The following is a 26,002-nucleotide window of genomic DNA, read 5'->3' on the forward strand; positions in this document are numbered from 1 at the left end:
TTCAGGTTTCAACTTCAGCTAACCGAGAGGTGGTATTCGTTACTGTTCGTTACCCGCACGACGACGGGGAGGAAGCGTTACGTTCGGAGGAGCTGGTCTCCGTCAGGGAACGGGTTTCGCGTACTTACACGTGCATGACACGTTAAATTCTGTGTATACACGTGCCACTGACAAAAAATGGCAACGCAAGAGAAAGTCGGTGTCGGAGACTTGGTTCTCCTGGACGAGATCACGTTGGAGAAGATCGTGGACAATCTACGAGCGAGGTAACGTCACGTTCTGAACGAGTAACAAACCGGGAAATTGGCGGGAAATTGGGGAACGTGTTCCCATTTTTCCCTTGGGAATCTCATTAATTGCGACAGGTATCCCGTTCGTGTCCCGGTGATCGTAATACTTTGTAAATCATCCACCGAGAGGGCGTGGCCTATGACCGCGTACCTGTGCGTATATCAGCAGGTGGTTGCAATCGATTTTTGCCCTAATTAAAATTCGATTTGAACTTGACCTATAAAATAAATCGCGACAAAAACCTACCCCCCTGTCTCGGTCACGAAATCTTCCAATCGATAAGTTTCTTCTCCACCGATTTCAGTTCCGTTCGTAATTAAAATCTTCGTATCCTCGTTTCAGAGGGAAACAGCAATTTTATAATTTACAAATGCATAACTTTCGTTCGTTTTCATACGAAACAATTGTTATCACGCGTTTAAACGCAACATTTATTTTTGCAATGCACATAATCCTCGAGTCTTATCGGGTTCTCTTCCATGAGTCATCGCCTTCGGTTCGCACTTATTTAAAAATTTGCACTGCACTCGGTCGTTCTCGACGACGAGTATGTTTCGATTTCTTTCGTTTTACGTATACTCTCAAAGCATCTCGGACACTCGTCCAATCTTTTCATTAAAAGAACGAATTCCATGATATTCTTTTAATTTGAATGTGTAATCGAACACGCGTCCTTCATATACATGTACTTATGTAGAAACCGAAAAGATGACTAATTTCATGCGCGTAACTGTCGACAAGGAGGACAGATAATCAGACCTAACAGGAACTGTTACGTACCTTCGTACTTGATGTAACTTCAAACCCTCTTTTATATCTGTTATCAACCATCAATATTTGAAATAAATATATAAGATTGCTTTGTAACAATAAATATCCTACGATAAAGAGATAAGATTTATCGTTGTCCAAATAAAAATTATATTTCCTATCTGAGTGTGTTCCCTGTTAAAATATGTTACATGAGAAATAATTGTTTCAGATTCAATGCTGGCAAGATTTACACGTACATCGGAGAAGTGTGCGTTAGTTTAAATCCGTACAGGAGTATTAACTTGTACGACAATGAGCACGTTAATAAATACAGAGGTAAAGCGTTAGGTCATGAAACGGCGCGAGATCAGTAGGAGATATGTGTTATACTCGATGTTACATTTTAGACAGAGAGTTGTTCGAGAACTCGCCTCATATTTTTGCTATCGCCGACGCTGTGCACAGAGAGATGAAACAACAACGTCGTGATACATGCATAGTAATAAGCGGCGAGTCAGGGTCTGGTAAAACCGAGGCGAGCAAAATTATCATGAAGTATATCGCTGCAGTCACGAATTTGACCGGACAGCAAGAAATAGAAAGGTATATAACCCGAGAGCATCCGAGAATTCGTTACGTAGATGAATTTTTACGACGTGCGCATCGGTTTCTCGGATTCTAGAGTTAAGAACATCCTGTTACAATCCAACTCGATACTGGAGGCCTTCGGAAATGCCAAGACGAACAGGAACGACAATTCGTCTAGATTCGGAAAATACATGGACATTGATTTCAATTTCAAGGGTGATCCAATCGGCGGTCATGTCACCAATTACTTGTTGGAAAAGTCGAGAGTCGTGTATCAACAGAACGGCGAACGGAATTTTCATTGCTTTTATCAGGTATGCGCGATAACTTTATTCTGTAAAGTATCTTGTAAAGTGTTTCATTTAAAATTCACAGTTGTTGAACGGCTGCAGTGAACAAGAATTAAATAAATTACGTTTAGTGAGAGATCCAGCTGCATACTTTTATGTCGGTGCTGGGAATTGTAACAAAGCGAGTCCGAGCGATAAAAGTGATTACAAAGCAGTTATGTCTGCGATGTCTACGCTTGGATTCAGTCAAAATGAAGTTCAAACGATTTGGAATATCGTTGCCGGCACGTTACACTTGGTTCGTTGCAATGGAGATAATAAAAAGGACTTAGAGATAAGTTCTCACTCGAAGTTTCGTTCATAGGGCAACATCACGTTTAAACTCGAAGAGGATAAACTTTTCATCGAGAACAGAGCAGCTTTAAACGACACAGCAAATTTATTTTCCATCAGTCCACACGAATTAAGTACTGCACTCACGCAAAGAGTCATCGCGGCAGGAGGAGAAGTCATGCAGAAAACTCACACCTCGACGGAGGCAGAATATGGAAGGGACGCGCTGGCCAAGGTGTAACGTCTTCTACACGACTTTTACCAGTTGAAAAACAGAATTTATCACAAGGGGGAAAATCACATGTTTCAGGCTATGTACGAAAGACTGTTCACCAGCATCGTATCACGCGTCAACGCCTCGATCACTGTCAACGACAACGAAGCTTGCAAACGATACAGAACGATAATCGGAGTGCTAGATATATATGGTTTTGAAATTTTCGACACGAACAGCTTCGAGCAATTCTGCATCAATTATTGCAACGAGAAATTGCAACAATTGTTCATCGGTAGGATCGTATCGTACAGATCTGTCACACCGACGTGAACGAAGTTAACGAACCGTTTTGCTATTTCAGAGCTTGTATTGAAACAAGAACAGGAGGAGTACAGGAAGGAAGGTATAGCATGGCAGAACATCGATTATTTTAACAATCAAATAATTTGTGAACTCGTGGAACAACCCCATAAAGGGATTATAGCGATTATGGATGAAGCTTGCCTCAACGTTGGCAAAGTTACGGATGAAGTCAGTTCTCTTATTACACGTAAATCTACTATATCCGTTCGGGCGTATCGCTCACTAGTTTGTCATGCACGCGTTTCAGATGCTCTTAGAAGCTATGGACAAGAAATTAGTCGACCATCAACATTACAGTTCCCGGCAATTGAAACCGATGGACAAGGAACTACAACATAAAATTCAGTTCAAGATCAGGCACTACGCCGGGGACGTGATATATAATGTCAACGGATTCTTAGACAAGAATAAGGACACGTTGTTTCAAGACTTCAAACGTCTACTTTACAACAGCAGTAATTCGGTGATCAGCAAAATGTGGCCCGAAGGTGCTCAGAACATTTTGAAAGTAGGTGAAACGAGTACGGGTGCATTTCTCCCGTCGCGTTTTCGACCCGTTTTCGTTTATTCGCTGTTTAATTTTAGACGACGAAAAGGCCCCTGACAGCTGGGACCCTTTTCCGTAATTCTATGATAGCTCTAGTCAAGAATCTGACGAGCAAAGAGCCGTTTTACGTGAGATGTATAAAACCGAACGAGGTCAAGTCACCGGTCGTATTCGACGAGGAAAGAGTCACGCATCAAGTGCGATACTTGGGTCTCCTCGAGAACGTATTGGTCAGACGGGCGGGTTTCGCGTACCGTCAACGATACGACACGTTCCTGAAACGGTGACGTTACGCTTCTCTTTACGAACGTGTAAAGTTACGATCATACTAATGGAACTGTATCATCCCTCAGGTATAAAATGATATCCCAATACACCTGGCCGAATTTTAGAGGCGGCAACGATAAAGACGGTGTGCGTACATTGATGGACGAGAAGGGTTTCGGCCACGACGTGAAATACGGTCACACTAAAATATTTATTCGTTCGCCCCAAACGCTGTTCGCGTTGGAAAAGGCGCGTAGCGAGTTGATCCCGGACATTGTGATATTGTTGCAAAAACAGTGGAGAGGATATCTCTGCCGTCAGAAGTATAAGAAGATGAAAGCGGCGCTCGTAGTGATGAAACATTATCGAAGATACAAGATGCGTACTTATATAAATGAATTGGACAAGCTGTTCCGTAACGCGAAAACGATGCGAGACTATGGGAAGCGCTTGACTTGGCCCCGTGAGAATTTCGCCACGCGCCACGTGACACCCGCTTTGAGGACGATGTACAGAAGATGGTGGGCGTGGATGATTCTCAGAGTTATACCCAGAGAAGATTGGCCTCAACTACGATTAAAGGTATTCCGTGCACGTCTTCCGTTCTTCGATTCGATCGTTATACAAACGAATTCTCATCATTTGGACGTGTCTCAGATGGCTGCTGGAGTGGTTTTACGTTCGAAGCGACAGAACTGGGGACAAGACAGGCGTTGGGAAGGGAATTACTTGTCCAAACCTGACGAGAATCCTCACAGCGACGTTTTCAATTCTTCGATAAACAATCTCCGCAACACCGATCATTTCAAGACCGTTCTGTTCAGCGCCTTCGTCCGAAAAACTAACAGGTTCGTACGCTTCAGCGTTATGCCGGGTGTCGGATCGTATGAAACCACTCTGTTCCAAACGGGTTGCGATTGCAGATTCAACAAGCCTAAAGATCGTGTGCTGGTAGTTACCGAGCACGCGATATACAAACTTGAAAATTCCAAATTTAAAACCATGAAGAAGGGTATGCCGATAACAGAGATAACGGGGTTGAGCGTGTCGCCCGGAATGGATCAGCTTATAACGATTCATTCGAACCGAGGAAACGATTTCGTCCTGTCGATCATTGCCAACGACGACAGGGTCGGGGAACTCGTTGGTATTTTGACCAACAGATACAGTCAGTGAGTATGCTCGTCGACGAGATCGATCTTCTGAATCGTACGTACATATGTGAGAGTGATTTAATTTTTATTAGATTACGATCTGCCGATCTACAAGTAACGGTGGACGTGAAATTCAAATGCATGCTAGGGAACAAGAGCAGAGTGTTACGAGTGGAGGTGCATCCTGACGTTCACGAACCAACGTTTAAAAAGGATGGAGATAACGTTGTATATGTCATTCCGCCCTCGGAAAATATAATCGACGGTGGTGCTAATACAAGGTTTCACCCGCGGACTACCAATTGAAACAGTGCCTTTACTTAAACTGCCTTTCTTATGTTTACGCGTAAGTCTATACACGTATTAGCAGACAGATTTTGGAAAGATTTTTATCAATGCATTTCGAAGGCTTCCTTATGCATTTTTCAATGTACAAATAACGTTAGATAGAGAAGTCAGTGGAGGCGGTAAGTTACGAACGGGTGACAATATATTAATTCAATAACGCGAAGCATTTAAATACTAGTACAAATTTGTCGAAGTGCTTAAAGAAATCGTTTCTGTAAATACGTGCAACTATTGTGAATAACTGTAAATCGTTTTAACCGGGATGATGTCCATGTAGAAGCTAAGAGAATTAATACAGTATTGTTTTAAGAGAGTATCGCTCTTCGACACGATCGCCTTACCGAGGTGGCATTCTACTTAAAAGTATTTTTGAAAATATATTTTTACACCGACGGCCATTAAATGTTAATGAGATTCGATGAAAGTTTTTATTATTCTACCGAAATTTCTACGTGAATTAGTCTACAACTTTACGTTCTCAAACGCATGTCCGTAAAGTTAGTTGTTAACAAAGAATTTGTCACAGTTGTTGTACTCAAAAGTTTTCTAATTGTTACGTCACGAATGCGTGATGCTATAATTGTTTCATGGCAATGGAAATTTCATGGAATTTTAAAGAAGGTCGTACGAAACGATATAGCACGTTGTGAAACGGTGCCATTGTTATAAAATAAACTTTTACTGACGTTTATTTTCTACTTGTCTCTATGTCCGTGATTGAATATAAAACCGATCACGACGACAAATGGAATGAATAAAAATTATTCTTACCTGTTACATTTTTTATTGTTCGAACGTAGTAGAATACAATTTTTATACAAAATAATCGGATCGTCTAATCGATGCGTTGATATAGATATATGTATCCTAATTCTTTCGGTGGATTTTCGGACAATGCGACCTGCAATGAATAACGAGTTGTGCCAATACAATTACATTTTCCACTGCGACTCATTCTATCAATAGCGATACGTACTTTCTCGTCATTGTATATCACCCATCGATCATCTCTTAGAAGATGGCACACGTAATGTCCTACCATCGTCGACGTGCCCATATGCGATATGAATCCTACCAACTTGTATTCTGGGAGGCATACGAACGCGGATATAGAACGAATGATTCTAAATATGTACTATCGTAGAAAAAGAAAAACGTACGAGGAGATCCGTCTCGAAAAGATTCGTCTTCGTCGGTTTCCTCGATTTCCACAGCGTCCAGCTCCGCTTGATGACTGAAGATCCAATCCGCCGCGCGTTCCAAGTTGTTGTCCGTCGCTCTCAGAGCTTTCGTTGCCTGCTCCCTCGTGAAACCCATGCCCATCACCATAGCCAACGCGTCTTCGTTTATCGTAAATTTACTCTTTTCTGAAATCAGGGGAGCATAATGTACACGCGAGCACCGATGTTCGTCGGTCTGGTTCAGGCGGCGAATTACTTGGTTTGGCATTGATCCCGGGTGGTACGAAGGGATCCGCGAAATCCGAATCCGCGATGTGCTCCATCAACCAGTTCGTAGCTGCGTCCAAACCACGATTCTCCGTGAAGTACAGAGCCCTTTTGCAAGCCTCCGGTGGAAATCCTATGTCTGTCAATTGGTTCAGTACGTCGGAATCGTAAATGAACGGCGGCAACTCGGCACCAGCTGTTTCTGGCAACAACTCTTCACCGGGTTGCAGTCCATGACCACGGAGGGAACTCAGATCGAGTAAGTCCGGCATCTCGACGGCCACGTCCAACTTAGCCGGCGTCCAGTCTTCTTTCATCATGAATTTTTTCAAATGAATCAACAGATAATCCGGGAAATTGGCAAATCTAGTCGTTCTACGAGAAAATATCCATCGTTAAACGCGTCACGCAGACGTTACGAGCGTCGTGACTCACTTCTGTGCCGTAGTTTTTTCATTTAAAGCGGAACTGTAGAATTGTTCCACGGTTTCTGGCTGTATAAATGCTTCTAAGCAAGACGAGAGCTTTATCCGAGGTCTGACGAGAGTGTTCGAATCCAACTTTTGACCCTTTGCTTCGGTCTCGCTCTTCAACGCCTCGTAGGCTGCGACCTCCTCCTACACACGACACGTTACGTGGAAACATATATCGCGCAAGGTGAGCATTATAAGGACGTACCTTGTTTACGGCAGCCTCTACGGGTATCGGAAGCGGTAACAAGTATTCTGGGCGGTAAGTGTATTTTACTTTGTTAGAACGACCGCACCGATACCTTTCCTCGACTTTGAACTTGAAGCAATCGGTGGGATTCGGCTGCCTGGGTCTCTGACGTTGCCCGACTTCCTGATATCGACATCACAATCATCGTATGAGAAATCGCAGCATTTCTTTGAGCTCGTATACATACGAAATACGATATAATTACGTCTATGATGTTTATGATTTGAAGAAAGAACTCTTGCGCGTCTTGCTGCCGGTTTGAAGAAAATCCGGGATGTCCGCGTCCGACCAAAGTCTTGAACATCCGCGGAGGGATACCTTGGCGCGGCTCGTTCTCATCTTCCGGCGGTACCGAGTATTTACCAGAGAGCAGACCGATTCCAAATTTAGCCCTGCAACACGAAGTCTTATGTATCTCAAACATCGCGTTCTACGCTCTGGCTTCGTTCTCCACTTACATTTGGACGTTAAATTCGTTGGCTGGGTCATTGTAATTCTGCCGAAATATCTCCGGCGCGTTATCTACGTATCTGAAATTGATTCCCGGTCACTGAGAACGACGTGAACGATACAGCGTACTCATCGAAATTGGAATACTTACCTCTTAACGAAGTCCGGTATCACGAACAACATTTGCATCACGCTGTTTAAATAACAAGAATTGCCCAAGTTCGTGAGTCCAGTATATCCAGGCCCGTACAACGGTGTCAGTCTACTCGCCGACTCCTGGAGCGCGACCCATTCGCCGAACTTCTGATTCAGGTCCAATTCAAGCTCGATCATGGACTTCTCCGTTTTCTCCATTTGCGCGATGTTGATGCCCCAGTGAGCCAAGTGCGCTATCAGATTCGGATCCTCAACCATGTCATCCTCATCGTAAGAAAATACATCTCCCTTTCCTTCTTCGGTGATAGTTCCTAACTTCACTGCTAAAGGGTAACCAGTGGCTCTGTAGTGTTCGACTGCGTGATCGTTCCCGCCGGTACCATCGTAAAATTTCCGTCCGCAAAGCACGCTGCCATCGGTCAAATTCAGCCAAAGATTTTGGGTTAAATCACATTTCTCGCATTTCCATCCACTCGGAGGTATCTTCTTTCCATTGTCCAACTGTTTAAGATTCGCAGCGTGTCTGCAAGTTTGACGATAACGTCGAATACTGATAGGAACGATCTACCGTGTTACAATGTATTTTATCAATGTTCCTTCCTACTTTGAAACCACTTTTATTTCTCCGTCCCAAGTTCCAGCCAGTGCCTCTATTTCTGCCACTTTCGTCGCAGATTCTGCCTCCAGTATACATTTAACAGCCTGCTGCACCTAAACGAATCACTCGTTGATTCCACAATTCCTCTTACTCGTCTGCCCTCCTTATACAGGAAACTTACTTGTTCGGGTAAATCATCCGTTGGATAGGGTATCGTTGTAAAATTTGGCAACATGACAATTTGATAAGTCTCGTGGTAAGTGTATTTCTGTTGATCCGGCGTAAACCCATCAGCCGTTCCTATCGCTAATCTAGTAATCTTCTTCTCAGGCCCATCTCCTTGCTTAGAAGGGATCTGAATCGTTTATGAATTTTTTCATCTCGCGTTGAAGTATCCTCGTTTCAATCGCCGTCAAAATTCGTCCGTACTCACCTCTTTCCTTTTTCTTTTAACGTGCAAGAACACCGGATTTTGCGTCGAGTCATAGTAATTCATTACATGATCCCGACCTAATCCCAGAAACGTGGTAAGATTAATATACAAGCCAGTAGGGGTGTCCTTAACAGAGAAAAATCGATCAGTATCATTCGGACGTTATTCCGTTGTCGTGTACAATTGTAAGATAATCGTGACATCTTACTGGAGTATCGAAAGAATAAACACACTCGTCCTTGTATATTTTGTCGGTTTTCTGCGGTATCCTTATCTTCGACAAATGTTTCATCAACTCTTCCATCGCAAACAAAATGTAATCACTGTGAAAACAAAACAAAATTGTTCGAACGAATCGTGTAAATTAACCAATTTTAGTGTCGCCGGTTCGCCGAATCTAAGGTGTATGTATGCCGTATGCGTGATTTGAGAAATGAGAGAGCGCCAAGGGACAGGGATATAATTCCTGTATATGAGTCTTCCCCCGATTCTCTTTAAAACTCAGTGGTGCTCAATAATGGTGGCATCGAGAATTTCATCGAATTTGATCCAGGTCTTCTCGAACGAATCGTACGCCGGGGAAATCAGGGGAAATGAAATAAATAATTTCCTGCGTGCTCGTCGAACTTTTAATTTTTACACGTTCGATCACGCCGCATAACGTCCATCTCATTCCGCTCCGTTCTCTGCCGTTCTGTTCTCTCATCCGCGACGACGCGTCGAGAAGGCAGCATTCTTATCGTGTCACACGAAATTCTGGACAGTAGGCTCACAAAGATGGCATTCCAATAATGTACGAAGTAATCATCTGACTTGCGAACGAAACTTTCCGATTACCTTATATATGATTATTTATTTCTCGCAAGAGATTCAGAACGAGATAAGGAATCAGCCAGAACGGACGTCACTGCCTCGCTTGTGAATCTTTAGGAATTGCAATTTTTAAATCTACATAGAGCACGACTATGACACGACACTTTTGATCAAACGACAGTCGCTTCCCAAGTGCTCAAAGTAGATAACGAATAACTGTGGTAGCTGTCGTCCGACAATATCGTGTTATCGTCATGAATCGAATAGTGATATTTGGTGCTACGGGAAATACCGGATTATGCGCTTTGAACAGCGCTGTAAATAAAGGTAAACTTAGGTTTCTCTCTCCTCGTTTACGTATAAGAAAAAACGTTCGTATCGTTCGAACGGGAAGTCCGAGTTACGTGTAACATTGATTTCTCTCTAACGATCGCAGGTCTAAATGTAAGAGTATTCGTGAGGGATGAAAATAAAGTTCCAGCGAACTTAAAAAATAAAGTCGACATAGTCGTGGGGGACGTTACCAATCCCGAACAAGTTTCGAAGGCGGTGTCCGAAAGGGACGGAGTGGTCGTCGTACTCGGTACAAGAAATGATTTAAGTGAGCATCGCGCGTTGTACACGATATGAATTTACTTCGAACCGAATTAAGATTTTAAGTTTGATTTCTGTACAGGTCCAACTACCGTGTTGTCCCAGGGTATGAAGAATATAGTAGACGCTATGAAAGCGCACGACGTGCAAGTAGTATCTGTCTGCTTGTCAGGTGAACATTTTCTGCCATACGTTACGCACGAAACAATGATCTTGATGCATTTCCTAACAGACCGTTGTTCCCCACAGCATTCTTGTTCTACAAACCCGAAGCAGTGCCCGCTATATTCAAAGATTTGAACGCTGACCACCAACGTATGTTCGACATCCTCAAGGAAAGTCAATTAAAATGGGTCGCTGTATTGCCGCCTCATATCGCTGGTACGCACACGTTGTTTTAAACGTCCCGTGTACACATTTACATACTTATGCGCTTCGCTGTTTTCCAGACAAACCAAATGCAAAGTACGTAGTGAAGCACAACGAGTCTCCCGGTAGGGCCATATCTAAGCACGATTTAGGTTCTTTCCTGGTCGAGAGTCTTGGACAGCCGGAACATCATGAAAAAGTTTGTGGTATCGCTAACATCGCGTAGCGCGACGGACAGAACGCAGTCTCGCACGAATAAACGTTTTAATCTTCCATCTTCTTCTTCGACAGTACATTTTGTAATGTGTAAAAGAAAAAGGTTAATACTTTGCTTCTTGAAGAACGCTGAATAGGAAAGCTTTCAAACAGTTTGTACAAAACATACCGCATCGACTCGAGGATACTGCACAATGTTTAAAGAATGATTGATTCGTAACGTCTGTTGGAATGATTGTAATTTATGCTCTGTGATACGAGAACGAGACGCATCTCCGCGTTTAACAGTAATTAAAAAAATAATTTTCTAGATAAATAAATAAATAAATAAATAATGTACGTATGGAACGCGAGAGAATCGTCACGTTATTGCGATAACTTTTTTACCATGTGCGTCCTCTGAGTTGTCACGCCCAGATCATAGAACTTTGGCATTTGAAAGTTTGGCATCGGAGGAGGCGGTGGCCCACAGCATTGCGTGCTTTTCTCTCTGAGCTTCGCTTTAGCAAACGCTGCGCTCGAGTACACGACGTCGTTGATCCCTGACGCCTTGAACGGATCGCACGTTCTGTACCCGTTCTTAAGGTAAAACACTTCTTGACCCTTAGTTATCAAATACACAGTTTTGATTCCCTTCCGTGCTACGTACTCTTCGGTGCCACGTAACAGTCTAGACCCCAGTCCTTGGGATCTGCGCTTGTAATCGATTATTACTAAAATATTGAAGATCATTGATCGATCACGTCGTAGTTCGGTACTCTCTACATACGACGAGACTCACCCGATTGTACGAAGCAGCTGTGGCGTAATCTTGGAATCAAAGATACTTTACAGTGGCCGAGGACCCTGTCTTCCTCGTCGACGAGTACTAGACAAGTCGGAAATTCATCGCACGACACATTTAGAAACTTCAACCTGTTTAAATCAGAGTTTATTCAATCGTTCGGAGGTACAATTTTCATTTCACGCATATCGTTACAAGTATACCGTGCAGTTTCGCTCCTTGGCCACTCGGAATTAAGTAACGTGCAACAGTCTGGGACTAAATCTGGTCGTTTATGAAGAGGTAGTATTCTGTATTCCTTATCGTTCATAATTTTCCTGTGAAACATTGAAATATAAAATTGATCGTGACCAGTGAAAGGTTAAATAAAGCATATTTCGTGAAACGGCGAACGACCGGTGAAATCAGAGGGGAGCGAATGGATGTTCAAAAGAGACCGCGAGCGACCCTTAAATGGAAACGCGACGGAGCAACAACCTGCGATTGACAGGTATCGAAAAATAGAAAGTGACACGTGTCAGCGTGTGCAATAAATAGCCGTTGTGGCGGAGGTGTCCTTACCGTATTTTTTTTAAACGAGGAGGAGGAGGACGAAGAACTCGACGCGACAATTTTAAAGACCGCCGTACGATGCTTCACCCGTACGTTTCTCGTGCGGAAATAGCTTCGAGATTAGTATCATCTTGCGCTAAGAATGATACTTCTGCTGATCATATCCCCACCGTTATGTAAAATTTTCTCTGCACCCACCGGCCCGCCCGTAGACACACATATACTATGTATCTGTAGACGTAGAATCAGCTCGTTCCAATGATGTGCTCTCGCCGTCTCGACCGTGTCCAGAGCCTTAGACGAAATTATAACGATCTCAATTGAAAAACTTTATACAAATAAATTGTTCAGGTAAATCTTTTCAAAGTTCTTCGTAATCGCCTATATACGATCTTCCCTTATACATGCGGTACAGTTTATTCCTCTCTCCGTTCATATTAGATCGATCATCTCTCGTTCCAATTGTCAACAGTCATTTCGTTTATACACTTGCTTTCTCGCTTGACGAGATTTTTAAACGTTTCGTGCCCAGCAAGAGAGTAAACATTCTGCAGCAATCTGACGGGCGACTTTGCGTTCGAAGTATCTCACTGGGACATGTCCATGACCCAGTCTCTTTTTAACGCGAGTATCTTTTTTTCACGTTTGCTCCATTCTTCTTAATAGCCTCTGTTCTATATGCGTGAACAATGTCGTGCATTCTTTGTTTCAGCAGCGATTGTCAACGATGCTTCCGAGAGATGAGTTTCTTAGAACATAGAAAAATTCGCGCAGCTGTTTCACGTTCGTCTCGTGCGGTAAAAGATGAAATAGATATTTGACGCTGTTTCCGTGTGTCATCCTCTATGTATACATACACATGTATCGTGATTTATTTAGACTTACGATGATTTGAATACCTGTAAGGTGCTTGAGAATCACTGATGATCGTGTCCGAATGGTTTCAATCGTTTCAATGGTTCGTGTTCGTCTGTTTGCATTCACGGTACATAGCATCAACTAATGACACAAACGGAAGCGACTGACAATGTTTTGTGCTAAATTTGTACAGAAACGTGTGTTCTACGATAACTGGAGTCATACACAGTAGTGATATTTCAGTGACTGAAAGTCATTTGTTCGAAACAAAGAATACACACGTTTAGAAGTCTTGCAAGTTGTATAATAAATAAAGATGCTGTCGGCAAGGCCTGTGACAGGTAATTCCAACCAATTTTCCTGATACGATGAGTCTGTTTGATCTTTAACCTCTAACCGTTGTATTAAAAATTCGACAGACAACCCATTGGGGTTATCATGGCACGACAGTGCATGGATTCCTGTATTAAATTCAAACAACATAATGGACTACTTCTCCGAAAGAAGCAACCCTTTCTATGACAGAACGTGCAACAACGAAATTGTTAAAATGCAACGTTTAAGCCCTGATCAGTTGCAGTGAGTAATGTAAACGAATCTACCGCTGGAGCAGTGAATAAAAATGAAGCATTTAATTTCAGAAATATGACCGGTCTCGAGTACATTCTTTTACACGTACAAGCACCCATTCTTTATGTGATCAGAAAGCAACATCGTCATACTCCTACAGCAGCATCACCTCTCGCCGATTATTACATTATCGCTGGTGTCGTCTACCAAGCTCCTGACTTGGCATCGGTCGTCAGTTCCAGATTGGTATTTATCGTTCGTTTAAAATTGTTCCTGAGTTTCACCGTCGTCATAGGATTCTGTTTTACAGTTGTCCACGGTACATCACTTACAGTCCGCTTTCGAAGAGGCCAGCGCGTGTTCGAGGTATCATCCTAGCAAAGGATATTACTGGGATTTCAAGAACGGGAAGGCTGTGACAGCAAAGAAGGAGACGCCTGTTCGCGAAGAACCAAGTTCCATGTTCCAGCGAAAGAGAGTGGACATGCTATTGGCCGAACTTACAAGAAAATTCCCGTTACCCGTACCAAAACCTGTTCACCAGGCCGTGGTGGAACCTCGTGAGTCCGAATATTTCACTATCCTTCATCGCACGCGATCGAGCAACGAAATAAAAAAGATGTTTTCTTCGTTCTCACGTTTAGCGACGGAGAGGCAAGAGGATAGGAAACCGGAGAAGAAAGACATGAAACCACCACCGGAAAAGAAGCCAAAAGTTAATTAATAAAAAATGTACAGTCGTTCGATGTTTGCGTAAAATTTTGTTTTACTTCATGCTGCTGCGACGATCGAGTACGCGAGCTGCTGCAATTTTGCGAAATGAAAACGTATTCGTGTTTTCAGCGTCTGCGGCACCATGGACAGTCTGGATTATCCTTCTCAGCTTTTACGTCTGGTTTCGGTCGCGGTATGCTCTCCGTCTTAGCTTTCTTTCTACCGTACTTTTTAATGAAGTTACACTCTTTGCATTTCACCGGTTCTTCCTTCTTCGAAGGGTAACAGGGTCTTCGAGGCTCTTGTTCACATCCTGCACGTACAAGTGTTTTCTGAATCGCGGTCGACTGAAGCTCTGTCGAACTGCATCGTATTTTTACGAAGCTGTTCAACTCCTCGACACAAACAGTTACGATCTTTACCGGTCTTCACGTCATTCGGGGGTCGACAGGATTTCGAATAACTCTGAGCTGGACACGCTTTCTGACATTGTTTGTTGAACTGGATCAATGCCGAGCGAGAGAATGGAAGAGTTGTCAGTCTGAACTACAAAATTATGTCACGCTCTTTATGCACCGAAGAAAGAATTAAATAGTGTTTCGTTACAAACTCTCAAAATCATTTGCGCCATGCACAGCAAGCCCCGCTTCATATGAAATTTTGAATTCGAGAGAGAACGGACACGATAATTTTATACGTCGGAGGTTCAATCGACCAAAGAAAGGCCAAAAATGGACTGGTTTTCAATTTTTTTCCTTGACATTTCATTCGTGATCTCCCCCCTACGCCCCCCGTTACATGCGACAAATAATTATGGCACTCCGGGCGAGAAGATGATATGCGACGGAGATACGTGTCCCGGGAAGTACGTGGATGAGAAAATTTACGAATACGACGTTTACGACATCGACGAGGATGAATTCATAAAAGATCTACGTCACAAGAAGTGCAAAATAATTCAGTTAGTTCGCCGACAAATCCAAAATCTTCACGATGCTCAAGTAACCATCCCAAAAGTTCAACGCGCGTTAATTTTTAATCGAGAGCTTTTGCGCTCGTGTATCGAAGGGGTGACGATGTAAATTTTTGTTCCCAGTACAACTTACCCACACAGACGGACGAATGGCAGAGCGTGTACGCGCATCCGGAACAACTGCACTTGACCGGGGACACGATCGAAGCATCGCTCCCGTTGCGGCGTGATCTACATCCGAGGAATACGATGTACACCGGACAGGAATGGTGTGTTCATGCGTTGAGAAGAATTCGAAAGAGAATTTACATAGTAGTAGCGGTCACCGGGGTCATCGCGCTGTTAGCATCCCTCTACGGCATTTATTTCCGCGCGTATCTCTGCACCACTGGTGGTAAATCGTGCCTCACGTCTGTTCGATACACCCATGCGAAGCACGCATTGTTTTAAACACGACGGGCAGCGGAACTCAAAAGAGAAACAAAAACGAATCCCTGCGACTGAGTATGGACGATCGAGAATGAGTAAGGCCGTCTAAGACTTGACACAAAATATATTAAACTTGGAATAATACACCGTGTGTAGCGTTTAGTTAGTATGCAACTAGTCTTGACGATTTCTAGATTGTTTTCAGTTCCGTAGATTTTTCTGGTTTCAACGACGAGACATTCGACATTTGCAAGCTGTGTAGTACGTCGTACGTTTCGGCGATGCGCCGTCCCTCGCTGTTTCGTGCAGACACGCGTCGACCCTGGTGGAGACCAGTCGCGGTCACCGGCACCGTCGTCACGATTCTATGGTACGATTCCTCCTCGTGTTCTCGTCTTGTTCGTAGACTTTGAAACGTGTCGGTCCACTTGATATGTTTCGCTTGTTCGTCCTCCCTTCGCGTTCTTTACACACAACTTTCTGGACCGGGTATAGAGTTGGCGATGATGATCTCTTTCATTAAGTTACGGTCAGCTTTAAAGCTAATAGGTTCCCAAGACTTGGTGGAAAATGGATTTAACTGTAACAAGGTTGCGCTCTTGAAAAACTCTTCTCTCTTCCCCGTTAATACGTACGTAATACGCTACTCACGCTGCATCTGTTGCTTTGGAGTCCTTGTTTGTGAACGTCGTACGGTGCAAACAGCGTGTCTGGTCGTACGGGTAAAAATAGTTGGGGTTCTCGCTTCATCTTCTCCTGATCTGCAATCAAACGATCGAACTTTCTTCCCCTGTCCGACACCGAAAGCGAGAACGAGAAGTCCTTACCTTGCGGCGATTGTATGATGTCCGGTTGATTGTTGAGCGCGTAATCTGCGACCTGTTTCAACGTGTACTCGACGAAATAAGTGTGATCCCCGTGCGTGACGTCGAGCATCGAATTACTCCTTGAATCCGGAGGAGTGATTATCGGTTGTTTCATATAAGGCTCGATGTGAACTGGAGACGTGGTTCCTCTGCGTCGGTACATCATCAACATCACCGAGAGAACGGTAACTCCGAACGCCATTAGACACCCGATGAGAAGCAGAACAAGTGGGAGCATGCTCACTCCGCTATCTGAGTCAACGAACGATCGACGATGATCAACGACGTGATTTTCTCGCTTTTTAATCGTGTCCCGTACCTGTACGCTTCTCAGAGTCTCTCAGCATGATATCCTCCAGTAGACTCACTTCGCTCCTTCCTTTCGCGTTCACGGCGTAGGTGACCAGATAGAAATGCGTCGCTGGAAGCAGATCGGAGACGGCGATCCTAAATATCGGCAGGTCCGCCGACACGCTGGACGCGTTCACCCTCAAGTTGCCAGTGAGAACCTCGTACGCCTCTAAACGAAACTCTTGCCTCAATCCGCCGTCGTATCCCGGGACGCATTCTACTTCCAGGATCTCGGAACTTTGATTCAGGGACAACTTTATCGTACAGTTGTTCAGGGGATTCGGCTTCACTGGAAGATCGACCCTCGTTAGGGTCAAGCCCTTCTCCCTCTCCTCGCTTACCGTTTCACAATTTCGAATTACCTGCAGGAATGATCTGATAGACGCAAGGCGCTTCTTGTTTTCCTATCGCGTTTCTTCCCCAACAAGTCAAAGCTCCGTAGTCTCTCTCGGAAACCGGCGTGTAGACCAATTCGCTCGTCGTCCCGTTGTTACCATCGAATTTCGCCGGGGCTACTTCGAAGTTCTCGCCACTGTTGTTGATCTCCCAAACGAATTCTACCTCGTTCGGATCGGCGTCCACCTCGCAGCGTACCTTCACCGATTCCTCCAGCGATGCTCCGATTATCGACACGTCTTTCGCTTTGCAGACCGGTGCAACTGAACGTTCGGACACGTGAATCATTCGGCAACCGCTATTACGACCCTCGTGACATAGTAGTTGCATACTTACATTGGACTCGTAACGTGACCATGGGACTGGTGGTCTCCCCACGATCATTGCTGGCGAGACACGTGTAGTTGCCAGCATTGTCTCGACCTATTTTCTGCAGCACCAGACTTTGGGTGCTCATGATTATACCAGCCGAATAGTTTTGCGTCAACACTGCGTCCTATAATTAACGATTCTAACGTGGTCTAACGAAACGTACACTAGCGAACAGACATGATAATAATATTGTTACTCACGTTGTGCCTCCACGTGATTTTATGATGCTCCGGGTTGGCCCAAACTTTGCACTCGAAGTAAACGTCATCGCCTTCTTTTATTTTCTCTGCGTTCAGAGTGCTGCCCAAGTGTAATTGTACTTTAGGTGGAACTACGGAACGGAGTATTCAAGTACCATCATCATCATTATAATCATCATCATTATTATTATCTGAACATTGTAATAAGAATCTCGACGTTCCGCGTACTCACAAACTACGTTCAGTTGAAAGAAGTCTTCTAGAAACGCGTCTGGCAGTGCTGGATTCTCCCCTCGACATTTCAGGATTTTTCCGTGGTCATCGGCGACGGGTGAAAATATTAACGTGCTCAAGACCACCGAGTCGTTCCCAGCGTCGAGCACCTAGGTTACACAGAAAATACCGATATCGTTAACAATCCCCAACGCGGATTTAATCGCCGAACGCAATCAATATTCCACGTACTTTGCCACCGTCGTAAACAGCGTTTGCCTCCATCCAAGTGATCTTTGCCCGAGGATGCGATCCGGCTGTCTCGCACGCGATGGAGTAATCTTTCTCCGTCTCGAGAATCGCTGGTTTCGACAATATTTTCACCGACAGTGGCTTCACTGCAAAGATAAACCATCAACGCGTTTCCTAAACTCGGAAGGGACGCACTTTTCGACACTCACGGTAAACATCTAAGAGAATGGCTTTTTCTAACGGAGGTATGAGGTTCGTGTTCGATGCTCGACACTTGTAAGTCGTGTTACGATGTTCCCTTCTTAATTGAGGTACGGTCAGTTTGCTGATGACTATGTTCCTCCCAATATCCTCTTGTCTGCTGTCGACTTCCTTCTCGTTGACCAACCAACTGACCAGCGGCGTCGGTTTCCCTGTATTCGAATCCAAAATTTCAGACAGTCGAACGAGAGATCGGCTCGTCTTTTCGTTAAACGATACGCGCAGCAAAAGTTACCTCCCCTCACTTCGCAAGAAAGACCAAACTCGACCCCCACTTGGAACGGTCCTGCTGCGTTCTCCACTTCCACTCCGGAGCTATCGTAAATCAACAGCTGATGGGGTGGAACTGGCAACGATTTAGAAATAATTCGTTAGACAAGCCCGTGAGACGCCCGTTTATCGTTCTTATAATTATTACCGATTACGGTGAGGTTCACTTGAAAGTTTCTCGTGGGCGAATTTTTGAAGTCTACTCTACATCGGTAGATCCCTTCGTCGTCCAGTTGAACCGCTTCTAGCGAGAGGGTCGCCGGTTTCGTGACGGTCACGAAGTAAGCTCGCGGCCCGACCACGGTGCTATCCGACCAGTTCAGGGCTTTGTTAAACGCTCTTCCTCGCACATCGAAACTGCAATAAACATTCGAACTTGGAATCTCTCGTATTGTTTGTGACGAGACCGTTGGTCGGACGTAAACGATACCTGTAGATCGGTTTCACGGCGTCGTCGCGGAACCAGAGCACCATGTAAACGCGATCCTCGCGCGTGGACGGTTCAATGTCACAAGGCAATCTTGCGGTGCGTCCAAGAACGGCGCTGACTTCAAAAGTCGCAACTAAAAAACGATACAAAATCAGTGTGTATGTAGGATCGAATTTTCTATCTTCGATTATCGGTACACAGATACAGGTACCGACACCGAGGAGAGATCACTGAAGAGTGATAGCCTCGTGGGACTTGACGTCGCGCGGGAAAGTCGACAATTTTGTACACCCTTTAGAACGTACTGCCACCGAAACGAGAAGTAGTATTCGAGACAGAAGAAAATTGCATACGACTTCTTTTGCAGGCAATAACGTTACCCGCGACATTTCTTCCAAGCGTTTCTCGAAGTTTTGAGAAAAAGAATTTGTATTTCTCCGAGACTTTGCCGAGGGCTGTGCCAACGTTTACACGGGCACTGCCACTTTTTAGTAATGTCTCCCCGTACTGGTACCGATCGATCGTTCGACGAGGAATCTAAATCGAGACATTCAAATTCCACTGAAACGTTTCATGCATACTGTTGTTCTCGTCAAAGTGCGACCCTCGAGCTTCCTCGGACTTGCTCTTTGAAAAGTAAACACGATTTTCTGCTACGCGTCGAGAAATATCGTCGTACAACGATTAAGTAAAACGCACCCAGATCGTCGTCCTTATCCCAGTTACCGGTGGCGTTCACGTAGACGACCACGGCGAGTATATAGCCGCTGATGAAGAGCTTGATCGCGAGCTCGACGAGCGCCCCTATCGCCATCCGAATGGGGATCGGTCTGAGGGGTGAACACGGTACATTCATACACGTCCTTTGCATAATGTCGCCGCGTGCCGGCCTGTCCCGTGATCCGTCTCCTTTATTATCATTCCACGTCGAGAGGTAGCGGACGGTCTTCTCCCACCTTCCTCGATTCCGTCCTGAACTTCACGACGTATTCGTACCCTCGGCGGCGGCGGCGGCGGCGGCAGCGACGGTGGAACAGGACGCAGGACACGCTCACCGATTAGCTTCGTCGCCGCAGGAACATCTCGACCGAATTTCCCTCGATCGTTTTCTGGTTAATGCCTGCATCGAGGATCCAATCCAATCCGATCTAATCCTCAGCAGCGAATGAATCCGCGCTCGCTCGTTCTTTCACGTCGGACGGCTCCTGGTAATCATCGAACGCTCCGTTCCTTATCGGGTCGAAGCGGAACGCAGAACGGCTGCCTCGTGCTCGACTCGTTTCACTGGCATCGATTCAAGAGGCTGGAGAACGCGGCTGGAATCGAACCGCGATGCTCGCAGCTTTAGTAGGTCGTGTACAAACGTATTCAAAATTATTGTCGTTTCACGAACCGAGGGGAGAGTACCGGTGGTTCTATCGGTCCGTCGTAACGCGAGGTTCGACAATGGCGAGAATGGAAGACGAGGACTGCCTTCGACACCCGTATCGCGCGCCTCGTGCACCTCGACACACGTATACCTCACGGGATATGTCGCGACGGAAATTTCACACTGCGTTGCGAAGGAACTCGCGTACTCGCTCTTCCTTCGTATCGTCCTCCGGAGAACGGAGCTACGACAGCATCCGTTTCCTGAATTATATAGGAACCACGGCCGAGGGAAACGTTCACCAAGATCACCACCGGTCACCGCGTTCACCCGAGCACACCGTTCCTCCGCTCCCGTGCGAGTTTCTCCAGCGGACCGATTCTGAAGGGACGCGAGTGGAACGCGAGGGCTCCTACCCTCTCTCTCTCTTGCCCGACGTACGGAGGGTTGCTGCTCTCCAACGAACGGAAAGGACGATAAGACGGAGAGCGAGCGAACGAGCAGAAGAGCGAGAAAGGGTGGAGAGAGAGAGAGAGAGAGAGAGAGAGAGGACAGCCGGCCAGCGGTGCTTCCTCGTAACCGCGTCGTTGCAATGGACACGCTTCGCAGGCGTCGCTAACCCGACGACGATGAGCGCCGATCGATTTTCGTAAAGTCAGTCTGATCTCGCTTCGTGTTTCGACGCTCTCGATTCCAGCACGATATATAGCCACCCACTCCCCACTCCCTTTTCTCTCTCTCTCTCTCTCTCTCTCTCTCTCTCGTCTGTACGCGTGCACATAGGCGCGCGCGCGCGCGCGCTACATAGCTCGTGAACAACGACGGACCTTTACGTCGTCGCGCCAACCCGGTATCGTAACTCGCAACCCCTTCTTTCTTCGCGGGGTGAGGACGCGAGCCAAGTCCGGGGGATGTTCATCGGGATTCGCGGTCGGTGTTCGACCGTTGCACGCGGTCAGATTCCATCGCTACCATTCTTACGACGGTCCTCTTTCGTTCGATGGCTAGGCTTGCGAACAACGACAGTAAACAGGTTCTTCCTGAAATAGATGAGGAATGAGCTGTTTTGGTTCTGATTTCGAGATATGCACTCTACCAGAGTAGAGCAGATAAGATTTCGTACTGATCTGAGGAACGAGTAGATTAATGGATACTGTTTCTGAATGACTTAACTTTGTTTTATGGCCTACGCATCGGTCTGATGAACGGTCGATGGAAGGAGTGTACAGGAGTAGTTGATGGAAAAGTCGAGGTAACTGTATTTAACAATGTCCAGTAAATGGACGTATTGCATTAATCAGGTATGCAACTGGAGTCGTGGATCTGTTTACCTTTTACAAAAGTTCGCGCGAGGTCCTGTTCCTCGTGCAACGCCGACTCTCTGGAATATAAAACAAACCGTAAGCAGGGAACGAGCGTTCACGCTCGTTCGAGGTTCCTCCCCCGGACAGTCGAAGTGAGAAACTCTCTCCTGTTAATAATGATATTATATTTGAAATAGTAATGTTTACAACATACAATTGCGATGTTACTACAGATTTTTTTGTCATTTTCTTTTTCTTCGTTTAAGATAATTGTTAATGCTCTTGCACGAAAGAAAATAATAGTAAACGGACGAAAAGAAAGAAACGTATAAACGGTCACATGCGTTTCACCTCGATTCTTTCATGGCCGTATTATGCGTTATACAGGTCTTCTCCGCGATCATCCTTTCTCTCCCTCTCTCGCGCTCGTACTCACTTTCTCTTTCTCTCTCTCCCTCGCACTCTGCTTCTCTTCTCTCACCTCTAATTCATTCTCTCGTTTCGGAGAACGCATGGATCTTGCGAGCCGATTCTGTGTCTAATCGCACGTACCTAATTTCTCAAAAAATAAACGACGAAAGTGTGCATACAGTAAACATCGGGCATCCGGTACCAGTTTCCTTTCTTTCTTTCTTTCTTTCTTTCTTTCTTTCCTTCCTTCTAATCCGTTCCTTTTACGAGTTTTTTTTTACGAAGAGGAGGCAATGCGGGCAATGGTAACCGAGGAAAATTAATCTCATTAATATATTGTCATATTGGTGTCTGTTCTCTTCTCATGCTCTAACACCGTTCTCCAATAAAAATGGGCGAAACTGGCCCATCGAAAAATCTCGGGTCACACGGATTACGCAACTCTATTTCTCTCGTTTCCTCTCGTTCGCTCTCGTTCCGCTGTTCTTTCTTCAAACTAAACTCTTCTCTCTCTCTCTCTCTCTCTCTCTCTCTCTCTCTCTCTCTCTCTCTCTCTCTCTCACGCGCGTTTTTAGCTGATTGCTGGCTGCTGCTTTGCACTCGTTCGCCTTAACAATAAGCAATAAGAACGCGACTTATCCGGTAGGTAGTCGTCGAACGGCACACGTTCGACCTGCTTCTCCTCTCCTCCCGTTTCTTCCCTTCTGCTTTTTTCTTTTCTTCGTATCTTTGCACGTACACGTTTCTTTTTTTTCGATTTCTCGTTTTCCCTCGTTCCTAGCAACGAGCAGTCTCACTCTCGCTGTGTTAAACGTACTTGTGACCTATGGACTATGGCACTTGGTGCAACTAGTTCGGATTTATCGGATACTGCTTACACGTGTAAAGTACTTATAATTATTGTTTATCGTTATCGTTAGTTATTTATGTATATATATATATACTTGTTTTTACACACATATATATATGTATATGACACATGGTAATTCGTGCGTTTCATTATGATACAAGCGTGCGCGAGGCGATACAGTCAATTTACTTCTTGCGCCGAGGCTGGTTTCCGAGCTTGCAGTACGACAAAGTTTTTAGCCAGACAACGTCCGTACCGCGTACTCTAATGAAATCTTCCAGGAAACTCGTTTCGTTACTGCGTAATAGCGCGTCCGTTATGAAATCGTCGAGACAGCTCGGAGGAGACTCGTTGAAAAAATGTATCGCGATGTATAAGAAATGGACGAGAAAAGGAAAGAAAGAAAGTCGTAAAAGATGAAGTTGGCTACATCGCCTCGGATAAGAACGTTCATCGAATCCGATTATCTTAATATCCTGTATATCGACTTACGGGCTAGGAGGCTCTATTGTACAATTGAATAATACAGTATATGTCGTCGCCGCTCGAACGTTGCAGAACATGGAGAAAGATCGTAGCCGATTCTTTTCTCTTGTTCGTCTATATCTGAGAAAAAGAAATTGATCGTGCGTGCACTGTCTTCGCCTCTCCTCATGTGTTTCATTTAAAAAAGAATGACTCTCCTCTCTTTGTATATAGGCCATTGTCTCGTTCCTCTTTAAACGATTACACTTTTAGTTTTTATTATCCGCTGGAAACGCGCGGCTCTTTCAATTCCTATACAGATCTCTCCCGCGCTAACATCCGCCTGTCCTACGAACAACGATAATGTTATTTACTGTTAGCACCAGTACGTTTTGTCAACTGGATCGCACTGTTCGAAACGATAAACGAACGGTCGAGCGTTCGACAGCTTCGCGTACCTTCTCGCTTGCGACACGAGATTAATAAATATCGAATCGAGTTCAGTCGCATCCCTCGACCATTGCGACGAAGCGATTCGTATCGTATGTTCTTTCACGACCTAGCGTGTTACGTGAAAAAAATTAGTTCGACTTGTTCGTCCATATAAAAAAGTCTCGTCGAACGTTCAATCCTCTCGTTGATAGATCAGTGCTCGGTGCGTGTCGTTCATAAATCAGTACGCGGTGTTCAAACCTGCCGCTTTCGCCTATTTAAAGCGTGGAAATCTTGCTTAGTCATCTAAGGAACGACGAATCGTTCCAACTCCGTCCGCCAAATCCTACTTACAGTTAGAAAAAGTATCTCTAAGGAGCAAAGTTCTTCGCTTCCCGGCTCATGTTACCCACGACGTTCTACCATTGTTAGAATTCTTCTTATTGTTACTACTATTATTCATCGTTTACCTCGAACATACGCGATATTCGACGCGAGCGTGTATTTACAATTGAACTTATTGTACATTTTCACGGTCCTCGTGAAAAATAGATGTTCTCTTCCCTTCTCTTTTCCTACGATCTACCGTAGCTGCACGCCACAACTTTCTCCCCTCCCTCGACGGTTTATCACACAAATATTTTGCTATCACGTACTTTCTTTAGAAACAATTCGACACATTTGGCCGCGGAACTGATCAAAACAATGTCCAGACAGGAAATAGTTGTGCCGTAAGCCATCCATTTTCCCTCGCTGCGTTCTTCCCTCTTTCGACGCGAGTCGTCAGACGGATTCTCTCGCGCGTAAGACACTATCGTTATGATATACCAGTTACAATACGAATCTAATATAATGTGTAACGATGAACAACGAACGTGTTCATCGAGAATCAAGGAATATACAAGTTCGTTCGGTTCGGAAGCACTGAACCACATCTTATGCATCGATCGGTCACGGCGACCGTTGCAGCGTAGACCCGAGAATTACAAAAGCGATCAACTTATCGATTAGTATTTCACTTCCTCACTTATGTATATTGTACTATATGAAAATACATACGTACGATGTAAGGCTGTGCTCGATGCGTTTCACCGTTTCGCGTGTGAATGTCGCGAATGAATCCCGCCGCCCGCGTTCCTCGTGCCTCTTAGCTTCCTCCATCGGTTCCAACGTGCCACCCGATCAACGCTAACTAATCGTCGGTGACAATGCTCCATCTAAAGCCGTTTGCGCTCCTCACTATCTAGTCCCTAAATCTGTTTCACAGGGTTCGTAGGATCGTAAAAATATATTCCATCTTCTCAATGTGGATAATTCTATCGGTATCAGTGAATGAAAGAGAACAGGGATACGACGAACCCGACGGAGGCTTAACGACGTATGTACACATCTGCGTATTTCATCGAGAGTTTTATGCGTGGTATAATATCGTTATTTGAGCTGCGCGAACAATTCGCCCCGGCGAACTCTCCAACTACCGATTACACGTGTGTTATGTACTTGCTAAAAATGTATCAGTAGTAATGCCCAGTACAAATTCTCATTGACGCTTGAAACAATATTTTACGACGGTTTTCAGATTGGTGTCTGAACGCCGAACGAGATCGTCCATCGCTTCGAAACAATTCTAGAATTCAATTGAACGACGTCGGAAAATTGTACTCGCTCCTCGAAGAACTGTCCCGGGCATTTAAGGATGTATTGGCTATACAGTCAATCCCAAAAGTTTATG

At 44.9% G+C, this 26,002-nt stretch overlaps 7 protein-coding genes across 16 annotated transcripts; 4 read left to right on the top strand and 3 right to left on the bottom strand.

The window, feature by feature from the left end:
* Positions 1 to 15: 15 nt before the first annotated feature.
* On the top strand, positions 16 to 5,928 carry Myo31DF (Unconventional myosin ID). The gene is made up of 14 exons (XM_018034594.2): positions 16 to 266; positions 1,274 to 1,380; positions 1,452 to 1,647; positions 1,727 to 1,946; positions 2,008 to 2,220; positions 2,287 to 2,490; positions 2,566 to 2,764; positions 2,834 to 3,003; positions 3,083 to 3,343; positions 3,421 to 3,665; positions 3,736 to 4,231; positions 4,307 to 4,497; positions 4,573 to 4,821; positions 4,896 to 5,928. Exons 1-14 carry the CDS (start codon positions 178 to 180, stop codon positions 5,107 to 5,109), a joined length of 3,054 nt encoding a protein of 1,017 aa, XP_017890083.1. The 5' UTR covers positions 16 to 177; the 3' UTR covers positions 5,110 to 5,928.
* Positions 5,902 to 9,427, bottom strand: Usp5 (ubiquitin specific protease 5). Its single transcript, XM_018034596.2, has 13 exons — positions 9,165 to 9,427; positions 8,957 to 9,082; positions 8,705 to 8,878; positions 8,530 to 8,636; positions 7,921 to 8,448; positions 7,778 to 7,849; positions 7,525 to 7,711; positions 7,278 to 7,442; positions 7,035 to 7,216; positions 6,589 to 6,974; positions 6,312 to 6,518; positions 6,128 to 6,237; positions 5,902 to 6,052 (listed from the first exon to the last, which is right to left on the bottom strand). The coding sequence occupies exons 1-13, from the start codon at positions 9,258 to 9,260 to the stop codon at positions 5,987 to 5,989; spliced, it is 2,406 nt and encodes an 801-aa protein (XP_017890085.1). The 5' UTR covers positions 9,261 to 9,427; the 3' UTR covers positions 5,902 to 5,986.
* On the bottom strand, positions 9,196 to 12,385 carry Naa80 (N-alpha-acetyltransferase 80). Of its 2 annotated transcripts, XM_026818487.1 has the most exons (5): positions 12,294 to 12,385; positions 11,936 to 12,049; positions 11,730 to 11,863; positions 11,336 to 11,661; positions 9,196 to 9,279 (listed from the first exon to the last, which is right to left on the bottom strand). In XM_026818487.1, exons 2-5 carry the CDS (start codon positions 12,040 to 12,042, stop codon positions 9,277 to 9,279), a joined length of 570 nt encoding a protein of 189 aa, XP_026674288.1. In that variant the 5' UTR covers positions 12,043 to 12,049; positions 12,294 to 12,385; the 3' UTR covers positions 9,196 to 9,276. The 2 variants fall into 2 exon arrangements, with proteins under 2 accessions (XP_026674288.1, XP_017890100.1); XM_018034611.1 differs by lacking the exon at positions 9,196 to 9,279 and having other exon boundaries at positions 10,983 to 11,661.
* Positions 10,002 to 11,005, top strand: LOC108630984 (flavin reductase (NADPH)). The gene is made up of 5 exons (XM_018034609.2): positions 10,002 to 10,096; positions 10,206 to 10,370; positions 10,446 to 10,535; positions 10,613 to 10,744; positions 10,813 to 11,005. Exons 1-5 carry the CDS (start codon positions 10,024 to 10,026, stop codon positions 10,956 to 10,958), a joined length of 606 nt encoding a protein of 201 aa, XP_017890098.1. The 5' UTR covers positions 10,002 to 10,023; the 3' UTR covers positions 10,959 to 11,005.
* Positions 12,386 to 12,543: 158 nt separating the features above from the next.
* Positions 12,544 to 15,035, top strand: MED6 (mediator complex subunit 6). 7 transcript variants are annotated; one of them, XR_001916907.2, is made up of 8 exons: positions 12,544 to 12,635; positions 12,997 to 13,483; positions 13,562 to 13,721; positions 13,784 to 13,958; positions 14,023 to 14,272; positions 14,357 to 14,444; positions 14,556 to 14,619; positions 14,707 to 15,035. XR_001916907.2 is itself a non-coding variant. In XM_026818484.1 (8 exons), exons 4-8 carry the CDS (start codon positions 13,459 to 13,461, stop codon positions 14,434 to 14,436), a joined length of 690 nt encoding a protein of 229 aa, XP_026674285.1. In that variant the 5' UTR covers positions 12,544 to 12,635; positions 12,997 to 13,081; positions 13,164 to 13,242; positions 13,336 to 13,458; the 3' UTR covers positions 14,437 to 14,471. The 7 variants fall into 7 exon arrangements, 5 of the variants coding, with proteins under 5 accessions (XP_026674285.1, XP_026674284.1, XP_017890097.1 ...); XR_003389894.1 differs by having other exon boundaries at positions 14,715 to 15,035; XM_026818484.1 differs by lacking the exons at positions 14,556 to 14,619; positions 14,707 to 15,035 and having other exon boundaries at positions 12,997 to 13,081; positions 13,164 to 13,242; positions 13,336 to 13,483; positions 14,357 to 14,471.
* A 99-nt stretch (positions 15,036 to 15,134) lies between these two features.
* LOC108630986 (uncharacterized) lies at positions 15,135 to 15,972 on the top strand. The gene is made up of 2 exons (XM_018034613.2): positions 15,135 to 15,427; positions 15,523 to 15,972. Exons 1-2 carry the CDS (start codon positions 15,158 to 15,160, stop codon positions 15,847 to 15,849), a joined length of 597 nt encoding a protein of 198 aa, XP_017890102.1. The 5' UTR covers positions 15,135 to 15,157; the 3' UTR covers positions 15,850 to 15,972.
* Positions 15,935 to 23,487, bottom strand: side-III (sidestep III). 3 transcript variants are annotated; one of them, XM_026818473.1, is made up of 16 exons: positions 22,140 to 23,487; positions 21,636 to 22,064; positions 20,139 to 20,755; positions 19,440 to 19,572; positions 19,158 to 19,366; positions 18,975 to 19,085; positions 18,688 to 18,891; positions 18,479 to 18,624; positions 18,246 to 18,396; positions 18,014 to 18,144; positions 17,778 to 17,937; positions 17,408 to 17,704; positions 17,014 to 17,334; positions 16,656 to 16,946; positions 16,480 to 16,589; positions 15,935 to 16,408 (listed from the first exon to the last, which is right to left on the bottom strand). In XM_026818473.1, exons 3-16 carry the CDS (start codon positions 20,308 to 20,310, stop codon positions 16,295 to 16,297), a joined length of 2,550 nt encoding a protein of 849 aa, XP_026674274.1. In that variant the 5' UTR covers positions 20,311 to 20,755; positions 21,636 to 22,064; positions 22,140 to 23,487; the 3' UTR covers positions 15,935 to 16,294. The 3 variants fall into 3 exon arrangements, with proteins under 3 accessions (XP_026674274.1, XP_026674273.1, XP_026674275.1); XM_026818472.1 differs by having other exon boundaries at positions 21,636 to 23,487; XM_026818474.1 differs by lacking the exons at positions 21,636 to 22,064; positions 22,140 to 23,487 and adding an exon at positions 20,833 to 21,495.
* Between the last annotated feature and the right edge of the window lie 2,515 nt (positions 23,488 to 26,002).

This window comes from Ceratina calcarata, unplaced genomic scaffold (assembly GCF_001652005.2).
Source record: "Ceratina calcarata isolate Rehan_Ccalc_2016 unplaced genomic scaffold, ASM165200v1 scaffold8, whole genome shotgun sequence".
NCBI classification, from domain to species: Eukaryota; Metazoa; Arthropoda; class Insecta; order Hymenoptera; family Apidae; genus Ceratina; species Ceratina calcarata.